Genomic DNA, 26,808 nt, shown 5'->3' on the forward strand with positions numbered 1-26,808 from the left:
GCGCTAATATTTGCATATTGTGTCTTATCACCACCATGGGAAACACTGTACCAGAAGAAGTGATCTGCCTGTGGGGGTCAGCTTTTAACCGCAGCACATTACAACAGTATAACAGTAACCCTGGGAACATGTGTCTCTAAACTGATCTAAGAGTAAGCAAAAGGATTTTCTGTGGAAGGAGAACTATTAAGTAATTAGAGTGAGAAAGAGAAAAGGAGAGGGAGAGAATGGGCATTTAATTGGGAACCTCCCACTCCCCTCCCTCCCTCCCCCCAAGCCCCATAGACATCTTCAATTCACAGTCAGGGCCTCTCTCTGCTGTTCCACCCCCTCCTTCCTGTGTATCCCAACCGCAGCCACACTGTGGATTCATAGGCCAGGCTGGGCGCACAGGGAGCTGCAGGTCACCCTTCCAGCTTTAGTAGTCTGGCTTTTTTCAGGTCTCCATCCACTGGGGCTAAAATAAGTGTCTTTCGATAGGCCCTGCGGCCCCAGAACAGGCTGGTTCCCAGCAGGCTTCCCAGGAAGGCTTCCCTGCCCGAAACCGCCAGGACTTCCCAGAGTCCACACACCCGTCATCTTTTGCTTGAGAGAATAGAGCTATGCAGTTGCTCTGACTTCTTCGCCATCCCACGGGACCTGGGTCTCAGCAGTGTAAACAGATCCCAGAGATATTTCTGTTTATCCCAACAGAACGTTGCCATCAGATAAGTGTCGGCTTAGCACAGACATTTGCTTTGCAGACGCCAGTGCATCATTGGTTAGCATGACTTCTCGCACTTAGAGAAACACATTTTTCCCCCAGTGGGCGGTCACCCCGTTCATTGTTCAACAGTCAGTAACAAAGAAAAGCAATGATAGCAGATGAAGAGGGAGAGAGCAAACGGGGCAGGGAACCACTCCTGCCAGGGCCCTGCTCGCTGCCTCCCGAGGCCACCCAGCACCCTGGGCCACTGGGTCGTCACCTGCAAACTTCCAGGGCAAACTCGCTTGAAATTGGGTGTCCCAAGTGAGGAGCAGGCACAGTGAAGGCAAGAAGAGCAACAGGGCCCCCTCTTGCCATCGCCTGTCTGACCGTCTTTCTCCCTGTCCCCCAGTGCTGTCATTGTCCTGGTTCTGGCCCCTGGCCCTTTCCTGTTCATTCTGCCTCTTCATCCCTGTGCGTCTCAGACCACTTAGCCTGCTGTCCCTTTTCGGGAACTGCGCTGCTGGATGTCCGGTGGCCCCCTGGCCCTGAGGCCCTGCAGTCCTTACCAGCTGCCAGGTCCACACGGGCACAGCCTCTCAGGGCAAAGCCACCAAAGGCGAGGGGCACTTAGCGGTAGGGGTCAACGGCGTCCTGTGAGCTGTCCTTGCACACAGGGTGTGATCAGTGTGTGGCTGACTGACAAAGTATCGTTAGTCTACAGCAACTCACCATATCCCTGTTGCCATCTTTCATGTCCAGGGTCCTCAGATGTCAGGGTCAAGGCCGACAGAGACTGAGGCAGCTTGGCGCTGGCCAAATGTCCTTCCCTGTGGATTACATTCCCCTTTAAACTTAGGCAGGAAGTTCACCTCTTCAATTTTAGGCTTCGTTGGAATGAAGTATTGTTTTATTTTCATTTTACGTGACTTGGAGAATGGGTGGTCCCAGGTGTTGTTTCCAGCTTGTGTCACCGGTACCCAGCTACCGGCAGTGACACCCCTGCTGCGTCTCAGCTAGACAACTCACGCTGATTGACAACCTGGAGACAGGCCCCACCCTCAGGGAGACTGACTCCGGAGTGGAGTGTTTGAGGCAGATGAGAAACAGACCTTATTTCTTACATCAAAATAAATGTTGGCTCCCAACTTTCTTTCCTGTCACCAATGCCTTAGGTCCTGGATGCCACACCTGTTCCATGGGATTCTGTGGCAAGGGGTAATTTTCTAACTCTACTTTCTTGACATTTTAGTCCATTACACACATTCCTACCAAATCAGTCTTCATAAACTCTACCCTCACAAGCTCCAGGTCTTTCCTATTGCCTATCGCATCCAATCTAAATTCCCGTGCCTGGGATAAAGGAAATAGAGGAGGGTTAGGTAGTCAGGGACTGGACCATGGGAGGGAAAGTAGACCCAGCCTGGTGGGAGCTGCTAGGGCAACCCCAACTGGGAATAACCAATAGACTGAGAGTTTCCTCTTTGAAAGAACCAATCAGGCCGAGACCGGTTTGGCTCAGTGGATGGAGCGTCGGCCTGCGGACTGAAAGGTCCCAGGTTCGATTCAAGTCAAGGGCATGTACTTTGGTTGCGGGCACATCCCCAGTAGGGGGTGTGCAGGAGGCAGCTGGTCGATGTTTCTCTCTCATCAATGTTTCTAGCTCTCTATCCCTCTCCCTTCCTCTCTGTAAAAAATCAATAAAATATATTTTTTAAAAAAAAGAACCAATCAGAAGCCAGCAGGGCATATATCTTACCCCTAGACAACTTCCAGGGCAACCCACTTGGATCCCCTCCATGCTAGAGGGAGTCTGTCTATCTCTCAATAAACTTTGCTTTCGCTTACCTCTTTGTCCACGAACTTATTCTTTGATTTTTTGAGACAAGGAGAACTCAGTCCCGAACACCGCAAAATTTTGGCATCGGGATCACGTGACCCCACCTGACCCTCCACACCCAGCTCTCCTTTGAGCAGCCTCTCCATGATCCCAGCAGCCAAGGTAGATTTCTGACTTAATGAGGTGTCACTGAAAGCTGCTTTTGAACGTGTACATGGCACGCACTGCGCACATTTCCTTCTAAAGCTGTCAGACTAATGAGGACAAATATTACGTCATGAGAAGGTTGCTTGATTTTGCTTAGCTACGGCTGCTTTTGACTGAGGCTGAATCTTTGAAGCCAGGGAACCATGCTTATAAAAAGAAAATGAGGGGCAGACGGGCCTATTAGAGCTGGAGGAGCCTGGCTGGGCAGCACCGGCACATGGTGTAGGAGGTGCTTTTAGAACCACTTCGTTGAATCTGTGTCTTTGCTTTTTTTATGGAAATCACAAAGCAGCTACCACCGTTATCTATTTCCTTGCTGCCTCTCTCCTCCCTACTGACGAGAGGCATGAACTCTCAGGCAGTTTGGGTCCACATGGTCACTTCTGGAAAACTGAGCTCATCCAACACCCAGTCCCCACCGGACCACACTAAGGGGCCAAGTGGGAGTGACCCCATTCATCAAGGAAGTCATTTTTGCCTTGAATCACTCCACTGGCTGTGGCTATTCTAAAAAGCAAGGAGATATTTAGACCTGCCACAGGTCTTTAGGGCTATTTTTTTTAATTAAATTTATTGGGGGTGACATTAGTTCATAAGATCATATAAGTTTTAAGTACATTTCTATGATACCTGATCTGTATATGGCATTGTGTGCCCACCACCCAAAGTCAAATCATCGTCTGTCACCATATATTTGTCCCCCTTTACCCTCCATGCCTTTCCCTCTGGTAACCACCATACTGCTGTCTGTATCTATGAGTTTCTTAAATTTTAGTCTGCCAGAACTGCATCCTGAGGCCCCTTGGGGGCTTGGGCATCTCTGATGTGCCAGGGCCTGTGCTCTAGGTCAGGGACTCACCCCCAAACGTTGTATCTCTGATCTTCTAATTGGAGGAGGGAGAGGGGGTTGATGACATGCCCCCTTTGGTATAAGCACTGTCACACACATAATCTCAGTTAATCCTAAGATCTGTCCTACAGGAGACAGATCTGGGTGAGCATTCCTATTCTGCTATTCCGAATCACAGAGAGATAAAGTCATGTGCCCAAGATCACACAGCTAATCCGGGAGGAAGCTCAGATCTAAACAGATGGCCCACATGCTTTCCAGAGTCCCCTGCTGGATTTAGAGGCCAGAGTACCAATTCTGCTACTAATAGCTCCGTTTTTCTCTATGAGCCTCCATCTCCCCATCTTCCACAAGAGCTGAGACTCCCTACCGTGCTGGGTTTTCAGAGGATCAAATGAAAAGTGATAACTCAAGAGAAAATGCCCAGCACAGACCCCTATACCTGCTTAAGAGGTTGCTTGGCAACAGTCAGAGCTTTCTACAACTCTACTCATCTATACAGGGAGGAACATGAAAATAATCTGAGATTTCTACTTAGCAGTTCCTCTGAAATATATTTTACAAAAGGAAAGAAGTCGAAAAGAAGCAGTAAAAAAGAGAGTTTGAGTCTCCTTCCGGAATATTTTTAAAGCTCTATTCCTTTTCTAAATTTGCAGCCAATGTCAACAAATACTTAGTTTGTCTAATCTAGTGGTTTGCATAGAAGGTGGAATGAGTTTTTTTCAAAGTTGGGACTTCCTGTTTTTCCCTGGTCAGTGTTTTTCTCTTTGACTTCTTCAATTTTTGCATCAGCCCAGAAAACATGTAGTAGTCATATGGGACGAGTTTTAAATGCATAAGTGTTTGAGAGGGTTAGAAATTGCATGATGTAATAGTTTATATCCTATTTTCTCTATTTAGCATACTTTCATCTTTACATAGAAGTGAGTAATTATAGAGAAGTATCTTTTGTTTTGTAGAAAGGGTCTTTTAGAAAGACCAACGGGAAAATCTGAATGCATTTTAATTTGTGAGGAAGCATCATATTCTGTGTTGAGCAATTAACAGGCATTATAACGCTTATTTTAAAACAGATTAAATTTTACTGTCAGAGTTATGAATTTTATATAATGAGAAAATCTATTTACTAATCAAAGTCCAGAATTACCATTATTTTTGTCTTTATAGTGCAATTTAAAAAATCTGCACTTTATCATTTAGAAACTCAACAAATAACCTTGGAAAATTTCCTTTTACTCCCAGTAAAATAGGAAGAAAGGTTTACTTTGATTTTTTCTTTAGTGTTAAGGAGAGTTTACCAAGCCAAGACACTGAACACTTCAAAGAATTTCTAGAAAAGGGTCTTCTGAATCACTGCCCCTTTGGAAAAACAACATAACTTTAGGGCAATTGAACTAGACTATGGTAATTGAAATGTGTTGTGGGAATATTCAATTTGCTTTTTTAAAAAAAACAAACAAACACATTTTAACCCATAAGGAAGCTCAAGATCATGAGACGTGGTACAAGAATCCTAACACTGAGGTTAGAATGATTCTTAAATTCTTATATAAATGCTGTTATAGACAATGTCAGATGAGTTTAGACGTGGTTATACTAAAAGAGTTCAAGCTAATTTTTTTTTCTTTTGCACAGATATTTAGGTCACATTCCATATATTTTTGTTCAGAACTTCCCTTTTGGACCCATTTGATCAATTAGAATTACTGTCTTGTCTATATGATTTGTTTTTTTTAATTTTTTAAATAATTCTTTATTGTTGAAAGTATTACATATGTCCCCTTTTTTCCCCCATTGGCCCCTTCCAGCCTGCTGTCTATATGATTTGACTAGCTGTAGTGTTGTGTTTATATTTTAGCACATTTGTTTCTGTGATAGCCTTTCTATGTGTACCTCTCTCAGCCTTTATACTGTCTTCCCCACCCACCACTTTTTCCATCTTCAGGTCCTCAAATCTGTCCTTCTTGTCATACAAAAATGCCCTGGTCCTTACAACAGTTAACCAGTGAGTAACAATTCATTCAAGCCCCTAGTTCTAAGATTTGTGAGGAATATAAAGAAAGATTCAAATATATGTAGGGAGTATGTCCTGTTGGCCTGGCACTGTGCTCTTCATTGACTTATGTGCGTGACCTGGTGGTCATTAAAGGTTAGCATGTGTTTGACCACCATATTGTTTTCATTGGTCAATAAAGAGCATGGTGCCATGCCAGTAGCCATACTTACTTAGTATATTTGAATGAATGAAATAGTTCTATGGATAAATAAGTGATAACCTATGACAGGAGCTGTCCTGTGGCTGAGACTGGTTGAGGGAGGGTCCCTGGGGGAGGGAAGACTTGACCTTGATCTCAGAGGATGGGCCGAAGGAACAAGGAAGATGCTGGCATTTCAGCTGGTATTAAGAGGTAGCTCAGTGAGGGAATTCAAGGGGGGCTATTGACAGCCTCCAGGAAGCTTTCTCTGACCCTGCAGGCTGCAGACCGGCGGGGTAGGTGCCTTTATGCTCTAGTCAGACTGCGTTAGAATATTTGTTTTACCTGTTTGTAAATAAATCATGATTTAGGTGCGAAAGTAAAAAAAAGGTGGAAGTAGGTCACCTTAAGTAAGCAGCAGCAGGACAGAGTGTCAAAAGAGAGAGGATTCCTCTTTCCTCCTGCCCCAGGTCGAAGTTTTACAACTGTCTTTTGGCCAGCACACAGCTTCTAGTATTCAGCCTTGTTTTTAAAACTGTTGGAAACCATGGCGTATTTCAAGTGAGACGAACAGAGGGAGTTCTTCTAAGAGGTCTCATCCCAGGTATTATGAAAAGTGTGCCAATAGCAGAGCAACGTTCCCTTTGTGGAATGGTTACTTGGCTTTGCACCCCAGGAATTTGGCGTTTCATTTATTTTGATGATTCAATTTGATTCTAATTGATCAAAATACGTGGAAATGAGTGCATTAATGGAGTTACCTTTTTTTACTTTAAACTATCAGAGTCTTGGTTGTAGCTCTACTGTTTTGATAGACACCCTTCCCAGGCGGTCACAGGGACCTCCCTGGAGGCTTCTGCCAGGCAAACACCAAAGACAGCTTTGTCACATTAAATATTGTCTGCCTGAGTTTTGTTGGGATTCCTTTCCAGGTGTGTATGTGTGTATGCGTGTGCATGTGTGTGCATGTCTGTGCATGTGTACATAGGTCACTGGTATAGAACATCCGTGGACTAGACAAACTGACCTGTTTAATGCCCAGTTTTTATTCTCTTGCACCCACCGCCTAAAAGCAATCAGTTCAAAAGCCCCAGACCCTTAGAAACCTTTCACAAGGCTTATGTGTGCCAGTCATATAAATACCAGCAGCAAGTCATAACTGAACCCCAAGCAAAAATAAATGAATTCTGCAGCTGAGAAGCCAATAAATTTTTTGGGCAAGTTGTAGGTACTGGGGTGACGCATTATCCCATGTGTGAAAGAAGCCCATAAACATCCTTGTCCACTGTCCAGAGCCTCTGAGCATCGGCCACACTGGTGCTGGTGGAGCAGGTGCCTGAGCTCAGGGCTGCCCCTGTGGGGCTGGGGTCACAGGCGTGTACTTGTCCCCACGCTGTGCGGTGCCGATTGCAGAGCATACGTGACCTGACTTTTCTTCTCATTTTCTTGTCACAACTCAAATGTATGATGACTTCAGTCTCACTCCATTTGTCTTCCACATTTGCAGGAGCAGTACTTGCTACACATTACTGTTGAAAAAATAATCTTCACTTTAGGACCTTTGGCAATTTTTATAATTTTGGCTTTATCCAAAAGTTGTCTTTGATCTAATCAGCTAATCCTCTCTGTTTACATAAGCAATTGGCACTATCTGTAATATCTGAAGCAAAGTGGAAGGAGGGCTTGGTTTCAGTGTAATAGAGTGATGGTTATGATCCAAAGACCTGAGGTCAGCTGTCTGGATTCTTCTTCAGCTCCCTGTCGCCCAGGCAAAGGGACTTAGCCTCTCCCTGCACCAGCTTCCCCAGCAGCAGGCTGGGAAATCGTGGTACCAGCCTCACAGAGTTGTCGGGAGAAGTAAAGATCTGAGAGCAGCAATTGTCACAGAGCGAGCCCTCGGCAAATGTTAGTGGCTAAGATATTCTCATCACCATCGTTACTGTGCTTCCTGGGTTTCATGAGATCCAAATGCAAGTAGGCATCCCCTTTTCCTTCTCTTGGTATAACTGCATTATAAATGTCAATAGGAGGCAATAGAAGACGCTTCCAAAGGTTACAGTCGGAAAAACAGAATGGCGCTTTTGAGATGCTCAGAGATCCACAGCTAAATTTAAGGTGCTGGAATAATCAGTATGTAGGCAGGGAGAAAGTTAGGGAGGAAAAAAAAAAAAAAAAACCTCCCCGGATCTCAGTCTATTCCAGACTATTTTTTATGAAGTTGTGTTGTTGTTTTTCTATATAAAAGCATTGAAAACTCAGTCCTGAAGTGGAATGGATATAATCTTGAGATATTAACCAAGAAATATTAACATTTGGGGACCATATAACTTTATAAGTATAAAAAATATGGGCATTTCTGCAATAAAGATGCGATCTCAAGGTGAGGAATAAGTAAAGATTCTTAAGTGGCCCAGGAAACTTTGGGGATTTTTTAAGCACAGTAGGATGTTCATAGTAATAATATCTCTTCCCTATCAAGCCTCCCACCATCTTGAATTAAAGTTAAATTTAGGTGAGTAAGCTTTATGTTTACATGAAAACTCCAGAGGATTTGAGGAGGGTCCTATGATACTACAATATATTGAATGAACTAACATATTTCCAGATGATGAGGTCAAAGGCAAAATGCTTTTATTTCCCCTGAAGTGTAGAAGAAACCCACAGGAGAAAACCGGGTTAGCTGGACTTCGTACCTGTTTAGTAGTGTATCTATTCTTTATAGAAACTCCTCTCCAGGTTCGGGGAGTAACACAAGTGTCGTATTTTGGACTTGCCCTGTGTTGCCTCCAGGTTTTCGGGAAGCACTAAATATGGACACCGCCCCACAGAGCCATGCCTGGGACACCGAGGAGGCCAGGCTTCGTTTGACTGCTACTCCCTTTAACCACAACCGCGTGTGTGGGTGTCAAGTTCTTGGCTGGAGCGCCAGCCAAACAGAGCGCGGGTGTCTCGTTTAGAGCACTATAGATCCTTGAGAAAATAAAGCATGGCTTGGAAAACTACTGGGAAGACAAATGATCTAATTTAACCCAAACCACTTTTTAAAATACAGACCAACAGAACAATAACAGTGGAAAATTACAGCACCCGGGCTCCTGGAGATGATTGAAGTCCAGGATGGTGATTATCCACGTCCTTGGGAGAAGTGGTTCCCACAGGTCGCTTTGCCTGCGCGTGGGCCTCTGAATTTCCACATTTCCACAAATGTGCATTTTCTGAGGATCTTGGGTTTGAAAAAGATTGTAAAACCATTTCATCTGTGGCAATAGTGAGTTTGCTTTATGTTGAAGCTGGAGACAGGAGTAGTCTTTTATCAAGGAGATTAGATGGCAGTCTGTAGCAAGACAGAGTTCTTAGCCAGCCCTGTGTCCCATTGGTTTTTCTGATCCAGGATGAGGCCAGCGAAGGACGTATTCATCTTACTCAAAGTAAAAAAAATGGGACGTGTAGCATCTCATATAATAGTCTCTTGCTATTTTAGGGAACAATACCAGTTTCCAACTCAGCACCTTTTTGTGGAGGAAATTGAAATGCCATTTCTATATGAGCAACATGATCAATTTCTTTTGACCGCGTGGCCATGAATATCAGTTATAAGATCAGGGTCCAGCAGCCTTTGGCCCTCCCTGAATCATGTGGCCGTCTCTCTCGGAGCCTGGTTGCCCTCCCAAGCACCCCCCTTTCAGAATGTGGAGGTCATGCCCTGGCTGTCTGGGGCACACTGAGCTCTCAGCAGGGTTCTCTCCGCTTCCCCAGGATCTGGGCAGGAGGTTCTCTTACCCTCTGAGTCTAAACTTCTTATTGGCTTCTGACAGCAGCTGACTTCGGTTACAGGATTCGACTCCATAGAGGAACAGTGTGTCCTGTATCCCAGTTGACAATCCAAAGGACGTGAAGAAAAAAAAAAAGAGTCAGAAATAATCTTTGCTTGAGCTTGACACCTAAGAAGCTAATCATGTGACCCAATATTGAATTCTATTTATGTCTGTGTGTCTACAGTTAAGCAGCCAGCCTTTACCCAGTAGGTACCCGGTGCCAGTATGGCCGGGGAGAAATGCCAGTGGAAGCCCTTGCCTGTCTCTTGAGAGAACATCAGGACTCCAGGAAGGTCTGTGGTGCTACCGCCATCCCTTTGCATATTTTAAATACACAGATTCCACCAAACATAAGTTTATTTACCCAGAAAACCAAACCTGCAGTGGGAGATTTTTTTTTTAATGTTAAGCTTTTTATTTTTTTTATTTTTTAAATACATTTTATTGATTTTTTACAGAGAGGAAGAGAGAGAGATTGAGAGTTAGAAACATCGATCAGCTGCCTCTTGCACACCCCCTACTGGGGATGTGTCCGCAACCAAGGTACATGCCCTTGACCGGAATCGAACCTGGGACCCTTGAGTCCGCAGGCCGATGCTCTATCCACTGAGCCAAACCGGTTTTGGCTGCAGTGGGAGGTTTTATTGACCACATATAAGATACCAGATTTGCTACCAGATCTAGGCTGTGTGTTATAGCGAACACGTTCATTTTCTCACGTACTGATTTTCGACTGTGCTCAGCACTGTGCTGAGCAGATGTAGGAAAACTGGTGACAAATAAGCCAATTCCTGCTTCAAGGGGTCTCGTGAGCTGGGGGTCAAGTACACAGGCAGCCACAGCACACCTGGCGAGTGCGGTGACGGGCCCGGGGTCCATGTAGGTTGCAGAGCACAGAGGAAGGGCCAACCCGAGGCGACAGCTTCCCAGAAGATGCGATTCCTAAAGTGAGGATGAGTTTACCGGGTGAATGGGGTGGGGGCAGGGGTAGAGGTGGTTCTGTGTAGAGAAAAGCGCTTAAGCATAAGCCTTTAGACGAGAGAGAGGATGGTATGTACTGGTATATCCAGAAAACTGCAAACAGCACTCATAAAACGCACAGCACTCCCGGCAGGGCGACTGTGGGGGCAACTCTTCCCAATTTGCTCTGGGCAACACGCGGCTCAAAGGCCTTAGCTGGCTCCGGGGGTCTGGCTGAAGGTTCCCTGGTGCCCCAGAGGGTAGGGTAGCTGTGGAAGAAGATAACGAGGTAGAATGGGCGGTGGAGAGTATCGCCGGGCTCCTGCGAGGCCCAGGCAGGTCCATCCCCATCTTGGACATCATGAAGCAGAAATTTGAATTTTTGATGATGATGATGAAGAAGAAGGCAAATTGACCTGTGCTGAGATACATCAGGAATACAAGGAACTAGTTGAAAATCTGTTTGAAAGTTACCTCAAAGAAGTTGAAACTAATGAAGATCAATTTCCAGAAGCGTGCACTTCTCTTCTTGCAAAGACCTGCACGTCACAGACCACTTTGCGACCTGTGTTGTCCGCAGGAGATTTTACTCTCTTTAAAGCAATGATGGTCCAGAAAAACATAGAAGTGCAGCTGAAAGTCGTTCGAATAATTCAAGGGAGAAATGATGTATTCCCTGACTGCTTAGCAGATGGTTCTGATGCGGTCAGTGATCTCGAACAGGAAGCGATGAAAATCCTGAAGAAAGTTCTTAGAAAATCAAAGGAGGAATATGCCCAAGAAGAAGAAAGGAAAAGAAAAAAAAGCAGTTGTCAGAGGCTAAAACAGAAGAGCCCCCATGCATACGAATGAAAGTGCGTTAGGGATGGTAAACATGCACACCCACGCTCAGAAGTGAAAGTGCATTTTGCTAATCTGTCGGTGCAACCCTTGACTGGAAATGTTGCCTGAAACTTCCTGTCTCCCACAAAAAGGCCTGGAGAGGTGCATCTGAGACGTGGAGCAGACAGAAAGTAATTGAAGTAGTGGGGTGGGGGGGGAATCACTGAGCGAGAATGGAGAATGAAAAGAGGAAAGGGCCCAGACAGACCCCTGGGAACACCAACATTTAAGAGATGAAGAAGGAGAAAGAGCTGAAGCAGAAGAGGTAGGAGAGAAACGTAGAAACCTCAAAGTCATTATAGCCAAGGGGACGAGGGGTTTCAAAGAGACCATGGCCAACAGGGTCAGATCTACTGAGAAGTGAGACAGTTGAGGACAGGAAAGTGCCCAGTTGGTTAGCAGGAAGAGCATTGTGGGAGAGGGGAAGGCAAAGCCAGAACTCAGTGTGTATGCAACAGATTATTACTTATTGACCCTGTAATGTGGTGAGACCATGTTATAGCTGTGGTTCTGAGGGTACAGACCAGGTTCCTGCAGTTTGGGAGCTGCTATTTGAACAGGCTGAGAGCTAAATGAAAGAAAAAGAAAAAAGTGCAAATGATGAGAAGTTACCTATGAAAGGAGGTGAGAAGGAGGGTGGTAACTAGAGGTAGAGAAGAGTCAGGAGCAGGTTTATTTTTAAAATGGAAGAGACTTATGTTTGCACAAGTAAATGTTGAGAAAGAGCCAGGCAAGTAGCAAAAATCAGACAAGCAGGAGAGGAAGATGGTGGCTTGTGACAAGGCTCCTGGCAAGGTTGGAGGGACACAGTTGTGAAGACCCAAGTAGATAGCCCTGTACTCGCCCTGGCCAGACTGAGCTTTCCGTTGGATCAGGAGAGAGGAGGTGAGGAAGGGTTGGGCGCAGATATGTTTTGTTGAGGTTTGTTTTAAGGGGAGAAGCAACAACATATTTTCTTCCTACCTGGTGGATTTCATATTCCAGATGAAATAAGAGGTGAGTTTGCCTGCTGAGAATGGAAAAGATGGAAGGATAACGGAGCAGCTAGCAGCCCAGTGGAGGATGGAAATGATGAGTGTGTTGTGGTCACGGTCTGTGTTGTTGTATGTTTGATTCCAGTCACGTATAAGTCCAAGTAGAAGTCTATAAATATGGATAAGAATGGAATAGGTAAATGATTCGATGACTCCAAGGTCAGAGATTTTCAGATAATAAGTTGTGGGTATTATTGACATGGGTGTGATTAAAGGAATGATCATAAAATCTAGGCTAGCGTAGTAAGGAGGGACAGACAGGAAGAGCCAAGATAGAGAAAGTAGAGGAGTCAAGAGAGTGAGAAGAGTAGTGAGGATTAGAATAGAGAGAGTGGGAGAAACAGAGGGAGAGCCTCACAGATCTCCGGGACAGAAGATAAGCTGTGCTCCAGACCTGCTCTCAGGGAGGAGATGTCACCCCCTGGACCCGTTCCCCAGGGAGCACAGCAGTCCTCCCAGCTAGCAAGGGATGCTTGCTGTTAACAATGGCATGAGGTGATGGGAAGTGAGTTGGCGACCCTTGGTCTGAAGAATCTCCATTTGCAGTACAGAGATGTTTCTGGTTTCCAGAGCCCAAGTTTGAAATGTCAGAATCTCCCTTAGGGTTTAACGATCTAAGACCACTCATACCAGAGAGATGACATGTGGGATTTTTTTAGCCATTTCCCTGGAGTTGTGTTGTTGGGTGTTTTGTTTTTTACTTTTTAATATTCTGTCATTTGCTAACTTTCGGGGGGAGGGGAGGGGCGTCATACATTAGAGCACCATGAACTTGGCAAATACTGTGAGATACTCAGGCATGTAGGACCCACTAAATGCCTTCTGAACCCCGGTATGTTTTTAAGTCAGATATTCCACATACATGGCTGGGTGTGAGCAAGGCCCCATCCCATTCCATCAGGGACCAGGCCAGGCCGTGGCGGAAGGGTAGCTTCATATTTACAATAGTTGGAGTACTGTTTAGATCTGGCTCTCATCTAATATGTGTTCACTTTCTGAGTGTTTAGAAACTTGCCTGTAGACAGCAGGTGAACCTACTTCTGACTATCTGGGGACAGTATTCTGACTCAAGGCCTAATTCATTCTAAAGACATCTCAGACACTTGTTTAGCTGAATTTCAGGACTGTAGCTCTTCCTCTTTACCAGCCACAGCAACTTTTCTTTCTGATCTTGGCTAGAGATGCAGCCCATGTTCGGGGTAACATGGCAGAACAGTACTGTCTAGCTCATTAATGCTGAACTACACATAATTATAACACTGGTGTTACATGGGAGGCTTGCCACATCCTGACGGTGTTTAAATTTATTCCTAGAGTGCTATAGGGCTAAGTCTTGGACTCCTTTCGATCTGTATTTTGTCTAGATGATCTCATTTAACTCCTGCCTTTCAATACTGTATTATGTCCGTGGTCCAGATGTCTCTCCTGGACTCCAGACTCATGTAGTCAACTATCCTGCTTGACTTTTCTGCTAGGATTCAATGGGCAGCACAGACTCCACAGGGGCCCCCAAATGGAGCTTTTGCCTTTTCCTCCCAAATCTTCCCTTCCCGGCCTCCCCATCTCAGTCAATAGCTACACCATTTGCCCAGTGACTCAAGTCAAAAAATTCAAGTCTTCTTTGGTTTCTCCCTTTTCTTTATGTCCACCCTTTAGTCCACCATCAATTCCATTCTTTTTACGTCCAAAAAAACTCTCAAAGCACTCTGCTTCTCTTCATCTTCTCTATTCCACCATAGGCCAAGCCAGCGCCTTCTCTTTCCCAGGTGACTACAAAACTCTTGACTTCCTGCTTCTGCTCTTCCCTCTCCAATCCACTCTTATCCCCACAGCCAGTGTGAGCCTCTGTCCACCCTCTGCTCCGACCCTTTAATGGCTTCCCATTGCTCTTAGAACAAAACACACATTCTTCACCAAGACCTGGAATGACCTCGAGAGGCCTGTTTTTCCAAACTCACCCTATCCCCCTCTCTATTTCTCTTACTGGCCTCCCTTCTGTTCTAAGCCCTCCTGCAGGCTTGTGCCTTCCTCTAGCTTTTCATTCAACTGGTTCATTCTTATTATTCAGGATTCAGCTCAAATGTCACATTCGTGGAGGGATTTTCTTGTCTAGTCCATCTGAATAAGCTTCTCTCGGGAGTCCCAGCTCATTAGCATATTTCATTTCTTCACCTGCCTCAGTAAACGTTTATACTGCTTGTGCCCACTGTACTTCATTCTCTCAAATACTGGTCATGTGACCTCCTATCATGTTGTAGGTCTGGGGATGTAGCATGGAACAGACAAATTTTTCTATGCCATGGAGCTTGCTTTCAAATGCACAAGAGAGACAATAAGACAAATGACAAGTAAACAGACAATGTAATGTCAGGTGATGAACATGCTTTGAAGGAAAACAGGGTAAGCAAAATGAGACCGGCAGACGGTAGGTGACCGAAGGCCATGTAAGAACTAGTGACTGATAAGTAAACATCCCAAATAAATGAGTACTGAGTGTTTTATTCAAGAAATAAACTATTTTGAGAAAATTAATTTTAAGCCATATCTCACAGCGTAAGTTCCAGGAGGATTAAAAAGCTAAGTGTGCAAATGAAACCATAAACTAGAACAAAATTATCTTATCTGTGGCTGGGCTAGAATACAGAGTCCTTAAGTATGGAAAGAAACTCCATGAAATGATTGATCGACTACATAATAAATATTTCTGTGTCAGAAGAAAATTATGAAGTTAAGAAAGTGAACAAATTTGAGGAAATGCTTGCTACAAATGGGAATAATAGAAAGGCTGATAATGTTAATATCCTCAATTCTAAAGCTCCTTTTTTCCCTTGCATTTTAATATTTCTTAAAATCTGGATATGTTTTCTAATCACTATGTACATTTAATGTGATCACTAAAAATGTTAAATCAATGGTTTATCTTACAAGTAATATCTCATAATAAAATATTTTTAAGTTCATAAAAATCAATATGAACATTAAAGTTCCTGGTAGGAAATAGCTCATTCATTTAACAAATATTTGAACTTTTGTGCTGTAGCCAAGAGGTGGGTGTAAAGTGGTAAACAAAATAGGCAAAAATCCTTGCTTTTAGTGCCTTCTCCAGTCACTGCTTGGTGTGCCCTGTACATCGCTTGTATCCAGTCTAAGATCAGTTGGGCTGTTTCAGCAAGAATAAGGAAGGACCTTGGCCAAGGCCACTCAGTAGTTTAGTGATAGGAGCAGGTCCAACTCGGTCTGGGTGGCTCTAAACCCAGTGCTCTTTCCTCACATGACCATAAATGGTGAGCTAAGGGGAGTTTGCACACTCAGTGTTGCGGACAGCGCTGTCACTCCTGTGCCCTTTTCCTTCTCACCTGCCTCAGCACTGGGCTTCGGGCTCAGTCAGTGAACTGTCTGTACAAGTAGGAAGCATTGCAGTGAACACATACGAAGACTAACTCTGCATTATTTAGGTGCCCTCCGGTATGCTTTTAAAACTTGTGCTAAGTCATGTGTTCGTTTAAATTTGAACCAACATTTCAGCAATGAAAGAGTAAACCAATGTACAGCTATGGATTTTGGGAAGGACAAGAAGGAAAAAAGAACCAACCATAACCGTTAGTGTAATTAGAAGGTGTCCTGAGTTGGGGTCTGTGGAAGCCCATTGATTGTAATAAATGTCCTACTGTGGTAGGGCATGTTGACAGGTCGGGGGGTCGGGGGAGGGGGGGACTGTTTGTGCTGGGGCAGTGGTTGTATGGAAACAGTACTTTCCGCTACATTTTTCTGTGAACCTAAAACTGCTCTAAAACATACATCTATTTTTTAGAAGTATAGAACTCTGCAGAAAGCTGACCCTTCTGCTCAGTCAGTTGTCTGTACATAAAGACCGAGGCAATGTTCTGGCAACATTTAAAAAATAGAATTCTCTCCACTTGGACATCCATTCCCGCCATCTCCAGTGTAATTGTCTAGTTCAGTGATGGCGAACCTATGACACACGTGTCAGCACTGACACGCGTAGCCATTTCTGATGACACGCGGCCGCATGCCGAGGATGAAACATTTGCTGCTCCTGAGGATGAAACATTTGCGACTAGAGTCTTGGAGTTAGTTTTTTCCTCAAAGTGACACACTACCCGAGTTATGCTCAGTTTTTTGGCGAAGTTTGACACACCAAGCTCAAAAGGTTGCCCATCACTGGTCTAGTTGATGGGAAAGTTAGTTTGGAAATGCCACCCTGACCAGGCCAAGCCCTCAGTGCCTCAAAGGGCCCTCAAGGGAGGGTGGTTATTATAATTAGAATAGTCTATGATTGCATCTTGTTGAGCAGGCATAATTTAAAAACAGTATATATGGTTTAATGATTTTCTTTTCATATCTGTCTGCACAGAACTTAGGAATATATTTCAAGTTAAAGTATAGTAACAATCGGGTAAATAGCATCCATTGATGGCATAATAAATTCCTTTGATACCTTTATTCACAGCACAGAACTCATTCTAGACCATGAAGGATACCTACCTAATGCACACACAATATTTCAGGTTATGCGTGTGGATACCTACCACACACACACACACACACACACACACACACACACACACACACATCTTCATTTAAAGAAACAACAAATAATTATCCACTCCATCTAAAGTGGTTGACTCATTTCCAGAATGCCTATTGCTATTATACAGATTCAGCCTACAAATAACATTTAACATGTTAAGCTTTTAACCAAAACTTCTTAGAATTATTTTCTGATATTAACATAAAATGCTCGTTGGGTGTGTGTTTTTATGACTTTAATGGACAGGCATCTCCCCCGCAGGAAGCTACTTCAGACGAAAGCTAATATGGATGAAAATGAAAACTAATAACTTTTATGAAATTACAGTGAGATTTGCCCTATAAGCTGCTTAGCGTTTCCATGGAAACGTGATCTGTTGAGCTTTGTTTTAGAAGTGTGATTCCCCGGAGATGAGAAGGGCTTTCTAATGCTGTTTGTGGGTTGTCTTTCCCCTCGCAGGCCTTGAACCGGGGCATCGCGGCTGTCAAGGAGGATGCGGTGGAGATGCTGGCCAGCTACGGACTGGCCTATTCCCTGATGAAGTTCTTCACGGGTCCCATGAGTGACTTTAAAAATGTGGGCCTGGTGTTTGTGAACAGCAAGCGAGACAGAACCAAAGCCGTCCTGTGCATGGTGGTGGCCGGCGCCATCGCCGCGGTCTTTCACACCCTCATAGGTAAGGCTGTGGCCTAGCTTTGGTCGTTTCTCATTCCTTTACATTTAGTTAAATGTATGTGTTGTAATAAGTGATTTCTTCGGCAATTATTAAATCTTCCTCATGCAAATTTCAAGAGCCAGAGGTTAATAGAGCTCGTGCTCCTAGCTCAAGAAAATGGATGGGGTAAGGCCTGGCGGTTTGCCTTTTTAATGTAGCCTGGAATGTTGTGTGTTTTCTCTGGGAAAATGTAGTTTCGTTTCTCTGATTCCCGCAGAGGGAGAGATTTCATTAACAAGTGATGCGGTCTAGGATCAGCATTCAGTAAAGCCCACAGGAGCGCGGGTGCTTTCGTTAGAGACGTGCATTATTGTACACTCACTTAATCTGAAGAATTAGAATACAAGGATGTTATTTAAAATGAACACTTATCCATAATGAGAACAAATGACGGATTATATATTAAAATTAACTTCTTCCAAAGGGCTTCATTATTCTGTTTTATTCAAAGACAAGACTAAATACTTTGGGCACAACATTCTTTCCATGAAACAACAAGGAAGCCATATCACATATATAGTCACTTGCCTACAGTTTCAGCAGGACCCTGGAAAAGCACCTACCTTTAGGGCCACAGTTCTGCGTCTACAGCCTTCTCAGTGGTGATAAAACCCAGAGGCTGTAATTTCAGAACTTCGTGGCTTTAAAACAGCTTAGCTTACCTGGTGTAAAAATTGAATGGCACATGTATTGGACCCAGTTGCCCAGAACCTGTGAACGACACTTCAGAAACCCCTTGCGTACCTTAAAACCAGCACTGGCTGAATAAAGGAGCCAGGAGATTAACCCAAGCCATTTGCAGTGTACTCAGATGGCAGCTAATGCTTACTCACATAACTGCGAATCTGAAAGGAAATGGGGGAAGACCTTTGTGATATGCCTTTTTAATGTAGCAGAGAATTTTGAGCTAAGAGCAGTGAGGATGGGAAGATACTACTCATGGGCCAAATGTTTGGCCAAAGTGTTGATATTCACCATTTAATTTGGGCTCAGAGCTTCAGGGCATGGGTTGAGAGAAGATGCCTATGACGCCCCAACATACGCCCTGAATACTAACTTGTGGACTAAGTTTTGAAGAAAACCTCTGCAGTTAGATTTGATCTGGGCCATTTTCAAAGATGACATATGTATTTGATGAGAAAACTCCATACATGACATATGTCTAAGCAGGTAAATTCGTTCCCTTTTGCTACTAGTCTTTCTATATGGATTTCTGAATGAACCTACCACTCAGTCTCAGTCACGATTGAATAAGACTTTTGGGAGGAATAGTTTATTGGTAGCTGTTAGTAAATATGGGAGAGAAAAGTTAAGTGTCCACCTGTGTCATTGAAACAGTTGTGAGGAGCATATGGTCATGGAGAAAAACGTCAATGTCATTTTCAAGTTAAATCTAAGTTTTTCAATTTTAAAATAGAATAATAAAATCTTAAATTTGCCCCAAAATGGTTCTACATACCAGATATATTTAGCAGTCGGTTTTTTTCCACTTTTAATATTTTTATAATCTTAGCGCTTTTTCTTCCACCAAACAGATGCTTTCTCCAATTGCTGAGAAAGCACATGTCAGTTTCTTCTGAGCACTCAAAACTCAGATTTTAATGATTTGCCCTCTTTCTAGTTTGTTGGCCTCATTTCACTTTTCTGCCTAACCCTTTAATCACTCTTGCCTTCTGCTGTCTGCTGCATCAAACATCTTTGCTCCCCTTCCTTCCTCCTTCTTTTTTTAGTAACCCCATTAGCTTTTCCATACCTGGGTCTTGTTCATTTATTGTTTCCCAGTAACTTGTCCACAGGCTCCCGACGGCATGTTGCCCTGTCAACATCCCCAACCTTTTCCAAAACTATTTTCTACCATCAATAAACACCCTCCCCATTCAGAATCTACTTTATGTGTCACCTACATAGACAGTTAAACCCATGTTCATGCCTTAGTCATGCTGAAAACAGCTACTTACATTTCTCTTTTAATAATCACCTCTTGGATAGCTATGCTTGTGGCAGGGGAACAGTGACATAAATAAACCAAAAAGGCAAATATTCCCAATACATTGGACTCGAGAAGTCATTGTGGGCTCTCAGGCCATCTTCCTAATGATACTTAGTTGGACTTATGTGGAAATGAATATCTACTCCATTCATGCACGACTCCTGAGGGGCCTGCAGGAAGCATAAGAAGCCGTGTATATACACAAACTCACCAGGCTTAACTCACAGAGTGGAAATACGAACCAGGGGGATCCAGGCTTGAAACCTAACTTCTCTACATTCTTTCATTCAGGTGTAACTAGCCTAATGGTCTTCAACTTTCCCTTTAGGGTGCTATTTCCATCGCCTTAGTGAATTTATTTTTCAATCAAGATCATACAGTTTTTCTTTTTTTAAAAACTTTTTTAAAAATATGTGTGTTTTTTTAAACTCATTTCAGAGAGGAAGGGAGAGAGAGAGAGAAGATAGAAACATCAATGATGAGAGAAAATCATTGATCAGCTGCCTCTTGCACTCCCCCTACTAGGGATCAAACCTACAACCTGGGCATGTGCCCTTGACTGGAATCCTTCAGTCCACAGGCCAACGCTCTATCCACTGAGCAAAACAGGCTAGGGCAAGATCTTCCAGCTTTTCAATAGCATTTATATGAGGACATGTGGGAAGCAATTCCTTCTCTCGGGGGTTGGTTTGGAAAAGCCTCCTGGAGGGAGTGAGGCATCTCTTCACTGGTTCTGAATGCGTGAGTTGTATTTCAGCACAACTCTTTCTAATTTTCCCCTTCTCTCTGATCTAAGATAGAGTCGAGAATTTGACCCAGTGCTCTAAATTAATATTTTGCTCTAGCCATGTAAAATTCCAAAAGGTGGCTGGTGATTGTAACAACACCCCAGTGTTCTGCAGTTTTTCAGTTTCATGGCCAACCCTTCTCACCTGCATGGATTTAGTGTTGACTGACTCCCTACTTCACATAAATGTAGAAACCACAGCTATGGATTTATTTCTTTACACGTCTATTCTCAACAGTGACCTATAAGCCTCTTCCATATCCAAAACCACCTGGGCGGTCAGCAGAGCTCAGAGCAACAACAGTTTTGCCGTGAACAAGTGAAGTCATTTCTAGAGTGGTTCTGTTTCTCAGTCTTCCCTTGTCAACAAATTTTTCCATTATTCATGGATCATAAAGCAGCCCTCTAAAGGGTGAATTGGTACAAGTTGATGTAATTTAAACCAACGAGGGGGCTAGGAATGAACGGGCAGTTTCAGTACAGTCTCACAACTTATTGCTATAGAACAAACCACCCCTATATTCAGTGATTCACAACACAAGCATGTATTCTTGCTCACCAGACTATGGGTTGGCTGGGTAGTTCTTTTGGACATGGCTGTGCTCATGCCTCTGTGGTCAGCTGACAGGAGCAGGCTCTGCTGATCTTGGTGGGCTCGCTGGGAGGCTGTCAGCTGACTGTAAGCTGGTCTAAATGGCCAGCTGGGACATTTTTGCAATCAGTCTGTCCCAATCACCTCTTTGGGGGTTATGGATTCATGAATTTATTCAATCAATATATAATGCGTACCTCCTATGTGGCAAACACTGGGCTAGATCTGGGAATTCAGACATACTAAGGCATGTTCTCTAGAGAAAAGCAGATATTATACAAAAATCATTACAAAACCCTCTCTTCCATGTCTTGATGCCAGTGAGATAGAATTGTTGTTCTTGTATTACTATTCCACATTAACTTTACTTACTTTGTGTATAGGTTTATGCTACCTGTCCAAGGCCTGGGCAATGTTTGTACCTCCCATCCCCATATCTTCAAGATGAATGTTGCACAGTGCAGATATGGATGAGCTAATCATATGCCTATGACCCAGCCTGATGCAGATGACTGGACTCTCTACAGCTATATGTTAGGTGGCACACTGCCTGATATACAGAAGTCATTCAACCACTTTTGTTAAAGTGATTTCAATATCAGTCATGCAAACACACCACTTTGGAAATGATACGTTAGAGACACAGGGGTGAAGAAGTTACCGGCCCCTGTGTCTAACAAACAGATCATAGTGGGTCAATCAGTAGTGAGACTATCAAGCTTCGGAACATGGGGATTTGAGTTAAAATAAGGTTTCTCAAATTTACCTCTTGGAAATACACATATTATCCTGTTCTTAAAATGGGAGAAGGGCTTTCTCCTCGATTCCATGGGGAAATGCAGGTATATAGACATGTTTTGGTGAATATTAATGTTTCATGGCCTTTTGCAACAAGGGCTGGTTAATTACTGGATGAACAAGCTTGCGAACCACTGATTCTGGAAAGGATCCATGACCCTGGCAGGCTGAGGTCAGAGGAGCCCGGATTTGGATGGGCCCTCTGGTGTCTTCTTGTTTGGGCAGAGTCAAAGCTGCCGACCTGTAAACAGGTCAGGCCAATGTCCCCTTACTGCGGCCCCAGCAGGAAATCCATTTACATCTGCTTAAACACCTTGTTCAATTTTCCTGTTTAACGTTCCGCTCTTCATAAGGACTACAAGCTGTTTGAAAACCATCTTGGGAAGGCAGTGTAGAGAAGTTGAAGGTTACTCGATGTTGTTGAGGCAGCTAACCTGGTAATTAGGGACTCCGTGCAAAGCCCTTTAAACAAATTACCCCCAGCCAACAGCACAGCCACAAACAGCTCCAGGGCACAGGCTGGGGAGGGAGGGGGGACGGCAAAGACAGCTGCTCGGATTGATATCCCTGCTCACAGCGGGGAAACAACCTTTGCAGTTATGATCAGTCTCTTCTTCTGCGTGTAGGGGAGGAGTAGAGGGAAGAAAGAAAAAAGGAAAAAGAAAAAAAACAGGAGAAAAATCTTTTCTCGGCCTCCAAATTTTTCTAGTACCTAAAGGAGGAAAAGAAGGGAGGAGAAGCAAAGGCAGCTTGGACCCATCAGTCCCTAAGTACGGGGGGGACCGGGGACCCTGCAGAACTCAGCACCAGCTGCAGGCTGCAAACAGCAGGGATGAGAGGACCCTGCTGGCAGCAGGAAGCGGGGCTGGGCTCAGCACCATCCGCCTCAGACCCAGCTAAGCTTTGAATGTTTCCTGCATCACTCTGCAGAAAGGCCTGTTTTTGCTGTTTTAGTCACACTATCCTAACATGAGTAGGAATATTGACCAAGGCCCGAGCAGCTCATTTGCATTGATCTCTACCCTCCCAGGCCACACAGCAAACATATGCCCGCTCTCAGCACAGGTCCCATCTTTCCTGCCGCTGCCCTGGAGTCTCCAGGAAAGAACTCTCTCCCTTTCTGAGGAGCCGCCTGTATGCTAACAAAAGTAGCGCAGCCTGAGCAGCTCAACCACAGAAATGGGCTCCCAGGTCTGGAGGCCAGAGGATCCAGGTGTCGCAGGCTTGGTTCTTTCTGAGCCGTGAGGGCCACTTGTCCAGGCCTCTCCCGACTCCTGATGCTTTGCTGGCACCTGCGGCCACCCTTGCGTCACCTGCTCTGTCTCCCCGTTCACGTGGCGTTCCCGTGTGCATGTCTATCTCTGTCCAAAGGCGAAGGACACCAATCCTATTGAGTTGGGAGCCCACGCTACTCCAGTATGACCTCACTGTAACTAATTATATCTGCAAGGTCCTTGTTGCCAGGTTAAGGTCACATTCTGAGGACTGGGGCTAGGACTCAACAAGGGAATTGTGAGGGGACACAGCTCAAGCCACACCACCACCCTCCAGGTCTCAGCCTGTCACCCGTTGTGCGGCCCCAGCTTTGGCTGTACAGCCAAGTCCACTCGGCTGGCGTTTTATATCGACTCTAACCTTTAGCAGGGAATTCTAGCTCCTGCGCTATTCATAGCCAGCGCTGGCCTCTTGCACTTGGCATTGTGCCGCTCTGCTCGCCAGCCTGACTGCCTTGTGTGTGGCCAGCGGCCTCTGCCAGGGTGGGGCAGTGGTGTGGGCAGGGTCAGCACCATCTGCTTGCCGGTCCCGGGGGACGTTTCCTGAATGAATGAAAACACACGTACAGATAAACGGCAGCAACAATCCCAATTCTGAGATGAAATTTCCAAGGTTCCGCACCTAAACTAGACAGTTTTCATGATAAAGTACATCATCATGTTACTTTGTGATTCCGCCAGCTTAGTTCAGGTCTGCATGCCTCCATCATGCCTTCTCTAATCCACGTTCGTCTGTGTGCCTTCTGACTCAAACACAGACATCGAAGCTGCCTCCTTCCTTCTTCATCCCTTGCCTGTAACTAATCCCACTTTCCCACCCTCTTTCTGCCACGTGACACCCCCCCTCCTGGATCTGTCTTCTTGCTGCCTCAGTGGCCTGCTGGCCCTGCCACATTCCACACCTGCCACCTCTGCTCCCCTGACAGCCCACCTATAGGTTTCCCCACGGCCCCTCCTTGGAGGACTCAGCCTCTCCTCCTGCTTTTGCCTCCCCGTATAGCTTAGCCCTTCCCGCCTCCACCCCCTGAAATCACAGACTTGCACCTCTGCGCCCATGTGTGCATTTAAATATCCTTGATATCATCCTACAGACCTCACCTAATTCCTGTAGTTCAAGAGGAGTCCTGACAAAGGATGGGAGAGTCATTTCTTTTTACCAGTTAATGTGGTAATAAGTTGTCCCCGAGCTTTGCGGTGGGGGAGAAGGGGTCGTCTTATTGTTTCTCATGAAGCGAGACTCTCGCTGCATTCTCTCCCCTTTCTGCTTTCAAAGCAGCTTCTGTGGTTGCCAAGTACGTGAATGCTCATATTTAGAAAAGACCGAAAACAGCAGGGCACTCCTATTAAAGCGCTATGTAAAACACCGTGAAAAACACAAAGATGATCATCTTCCTGGATTGTCTAAACATGAATCAGTGAGGAAGAAAAAACCATAATCATTTACTTCATCCTTGTTGATCCCGTCCATCAGAATGCCTAGCGAACACATGAGGAAGACCTTCCCCTGTCTTCCCTTTATGCCTAGTTGGCACCTGCACATTCATTCAGCCCACGTTAGTTAAGTGCCATTATGTTCCAGTCACACACTGGTCACAAGTCCTGGTGTTGGAGGGACTTTAAAAGATACCATTTTTCCACCGGCAGGGCTATCCCCAAAGTTGCCACGCTCTCCCCCCTCCCCGCCCCCGCCCCCCCCCCCCCCGGCCCTACAAATGAAACAAAATGAATAGCTAATGGTAAAAAGCTAGCTATAAAATTATTCCTGAGAAGGCATGGTAACATCTAGGAATTTTCTCTTAGTAAATGATTAAGAGTATATTTAAACCTTTAGCTTCAAACCTGTCCATCAAGCCTTCTTTTATAATATCAAAATAATGGAAACCACCTAAATGTACAATAATAGGAGACTGAGTAAGTTGATACTAAGAAAGGAATTCAGTGCAACCATGAAAATGTAGAAGCATGTCAGGAAAAGGTATTCACGGTTTACAAAGGAGTATATATAAGTACTAGAGGCCTGGCACACGAAATTCGTGCGCAGGTATGGTCCCTAGGCCTGGCCTATGATCAGGGCCATCTTCCCCAGCTTCCCGCAGCCAGCCCTGCCCCCTGCTGCCATCCACCCCCAGTTCCCCATTTGCCATCAGGTGATCAGTGCTTGACAGCCAGGGGAAGGGACCAAGAGGTCGGCTGTTCTGCCCACTTGCCGGCCCCAGCCCCACAGCGGGTAGCCATCAGGTGATTGGAGCCTGCCAGCCAGAGAAAGGGACCAAGAGGTGATCAGTGCACCTCATAGTGACTGGTCCAGCGGCCATTCTGGTCGTTCTGTCATTAGGGTCAATTTGCATATTACCCTTTTATTATATAGGATGATCACATTTTCTCTTAAAACACACATGCATACACCACATACTCCTGCCACAACCCCCCCCCATAAAAGAACTGAGCGATTAGAGCCCCGAATATTTACCATGACCCCCACTCGCACCAGGTAGAGGGATGAGATTATGGCTGGTTTTCTTCTTTTTGCTCATCTAAATTTCCTAATTTAAAAAAATATATTACATTTAAAATTGTTTTTAAACTGTTGAGAGAAAAAGCATAAAAAGATAACGTTTTCTAAATATCGCTCTGTATGTTTGCAGCTTACAGTGACCTAGGCTACTACATCATCAATAAACTGCACCATGTGGATGAGTCCGTGGGGAGCAAAACGAGAAGGGCCTTCCTCTATCTTGCTGCCTTCCCTTTCATGGATGCAATGGTGAGTAGGGAAGATCACTGGCTTGTGTTAACTGTGATAAAATAGCCATTTTTATGTGTATAGTTCAGTACATTCACACTGTTGTGAATCTTCAGAACTCTTTTCATCTTGTAAAACTGAAACTCTGTCCCCTTGTAAAACTAAACTCCCCATGCCCCTTCCCCAGCCCCTGGAAACCACCCTTGCACTTTCTGTATCTATGATTTGACTCCTCTAGGGACCTCATATAAGTGGAGTCAGACAGTATTTGTCTTTTTGTGAGCACCTTACTCCACTTCATATAATGTCTACAGGGTTCATCATGTTGCAGCATGTGTCAAAATGTCCTTTTCAAGCCGAATAATATTCCATTATATGTATACTTCACATTTTGTATATTAATTCATCAGTGGACATTTGGTTACCTCCACCTTTTGGCTATTGTGCATAATACTGCTATGACTGGGTGTCCAAATATCTCTTCCAGTCCCTGCTTTAGTTCTTTGGGATAGACACCTAAAAGTGGAATTGCTAGATCATATAGTAATTCTCTTGTTAATTTTTTGAGGAATCATCAAACTGATTTCCATAGTGGCTGCACAATTTTATATCCAGTAATCAGAAGGGTTCCAATTGACCATTGAGTGAACCAGTCCATCTTGTCAGTATATTTCATGAAAAGTGTCTGTACTTGCTGTAAATGGTGGCAGGCAGCAAGAGAGCCCATTTGAAAATTTTGATTGAAATGTGAAGTTCTATTCTGATATATTCAGGATATGGGGGATCAGGATAGCTTTCTGATAAATGTACCACTTGTGTGGTATGAATACCTAAAGCCTTTTAGAATAAGAATCTCTTTAATATACTGATAGGATTTCATTCCTTTAAA

At 44.5% G+C, this 26,808-nt stretch overlaps 1 protein-coding gene and 1 pseudogene across 2 annotated transcripts in view; both read left to right on the forward strand.

Moving 5' to 3' along the window:
- The window catches only part of ANKH (ANKH inorganic pyrophosphate transport regulator), a 119,145-nt gene that overhangs the window by 55,319 nt on the left and 37,018 nt on the right, over positions 1 to 26,808 (forward strand). The window contains exons 2-3 of the mRNA XM_079791362.1: positions 17,480 to 17,696; positions 25,822 to 25,940. Of these exons, the coding sequence (XP_079647488.1) occupies positions 17,480 to 17,696; positions 25,822 to 25,940 (336 nt within the window). The remainder of the gene's footprint in view (positions 1 to 17,479; positions 17,697 to 25,821; positions 25,941 to 26,808) is intronic.
- On the forward strand, positions 10,791 to 11,546 carry LOC307109962 (cilia- and flagella-associated protein 36-like; annotated as a pseudogene). The gene has a single exon. The product of its transcript is annotated as a cilia- and flagella-associated protein 36-like (transcript).

The sequence above is a fragment of the Cnephaeus nilssonii genome (assembly GCF_951640355.1).
Source record: "Cnephaeus nilssonii genome assembly, chromosome: 2".
NCBI lineage: Eukaryota > Metazoa > Chordata > Mammalia > Chiroptera > Vespertilionidae > Cnephaeus > Cnephaeus nilssonii.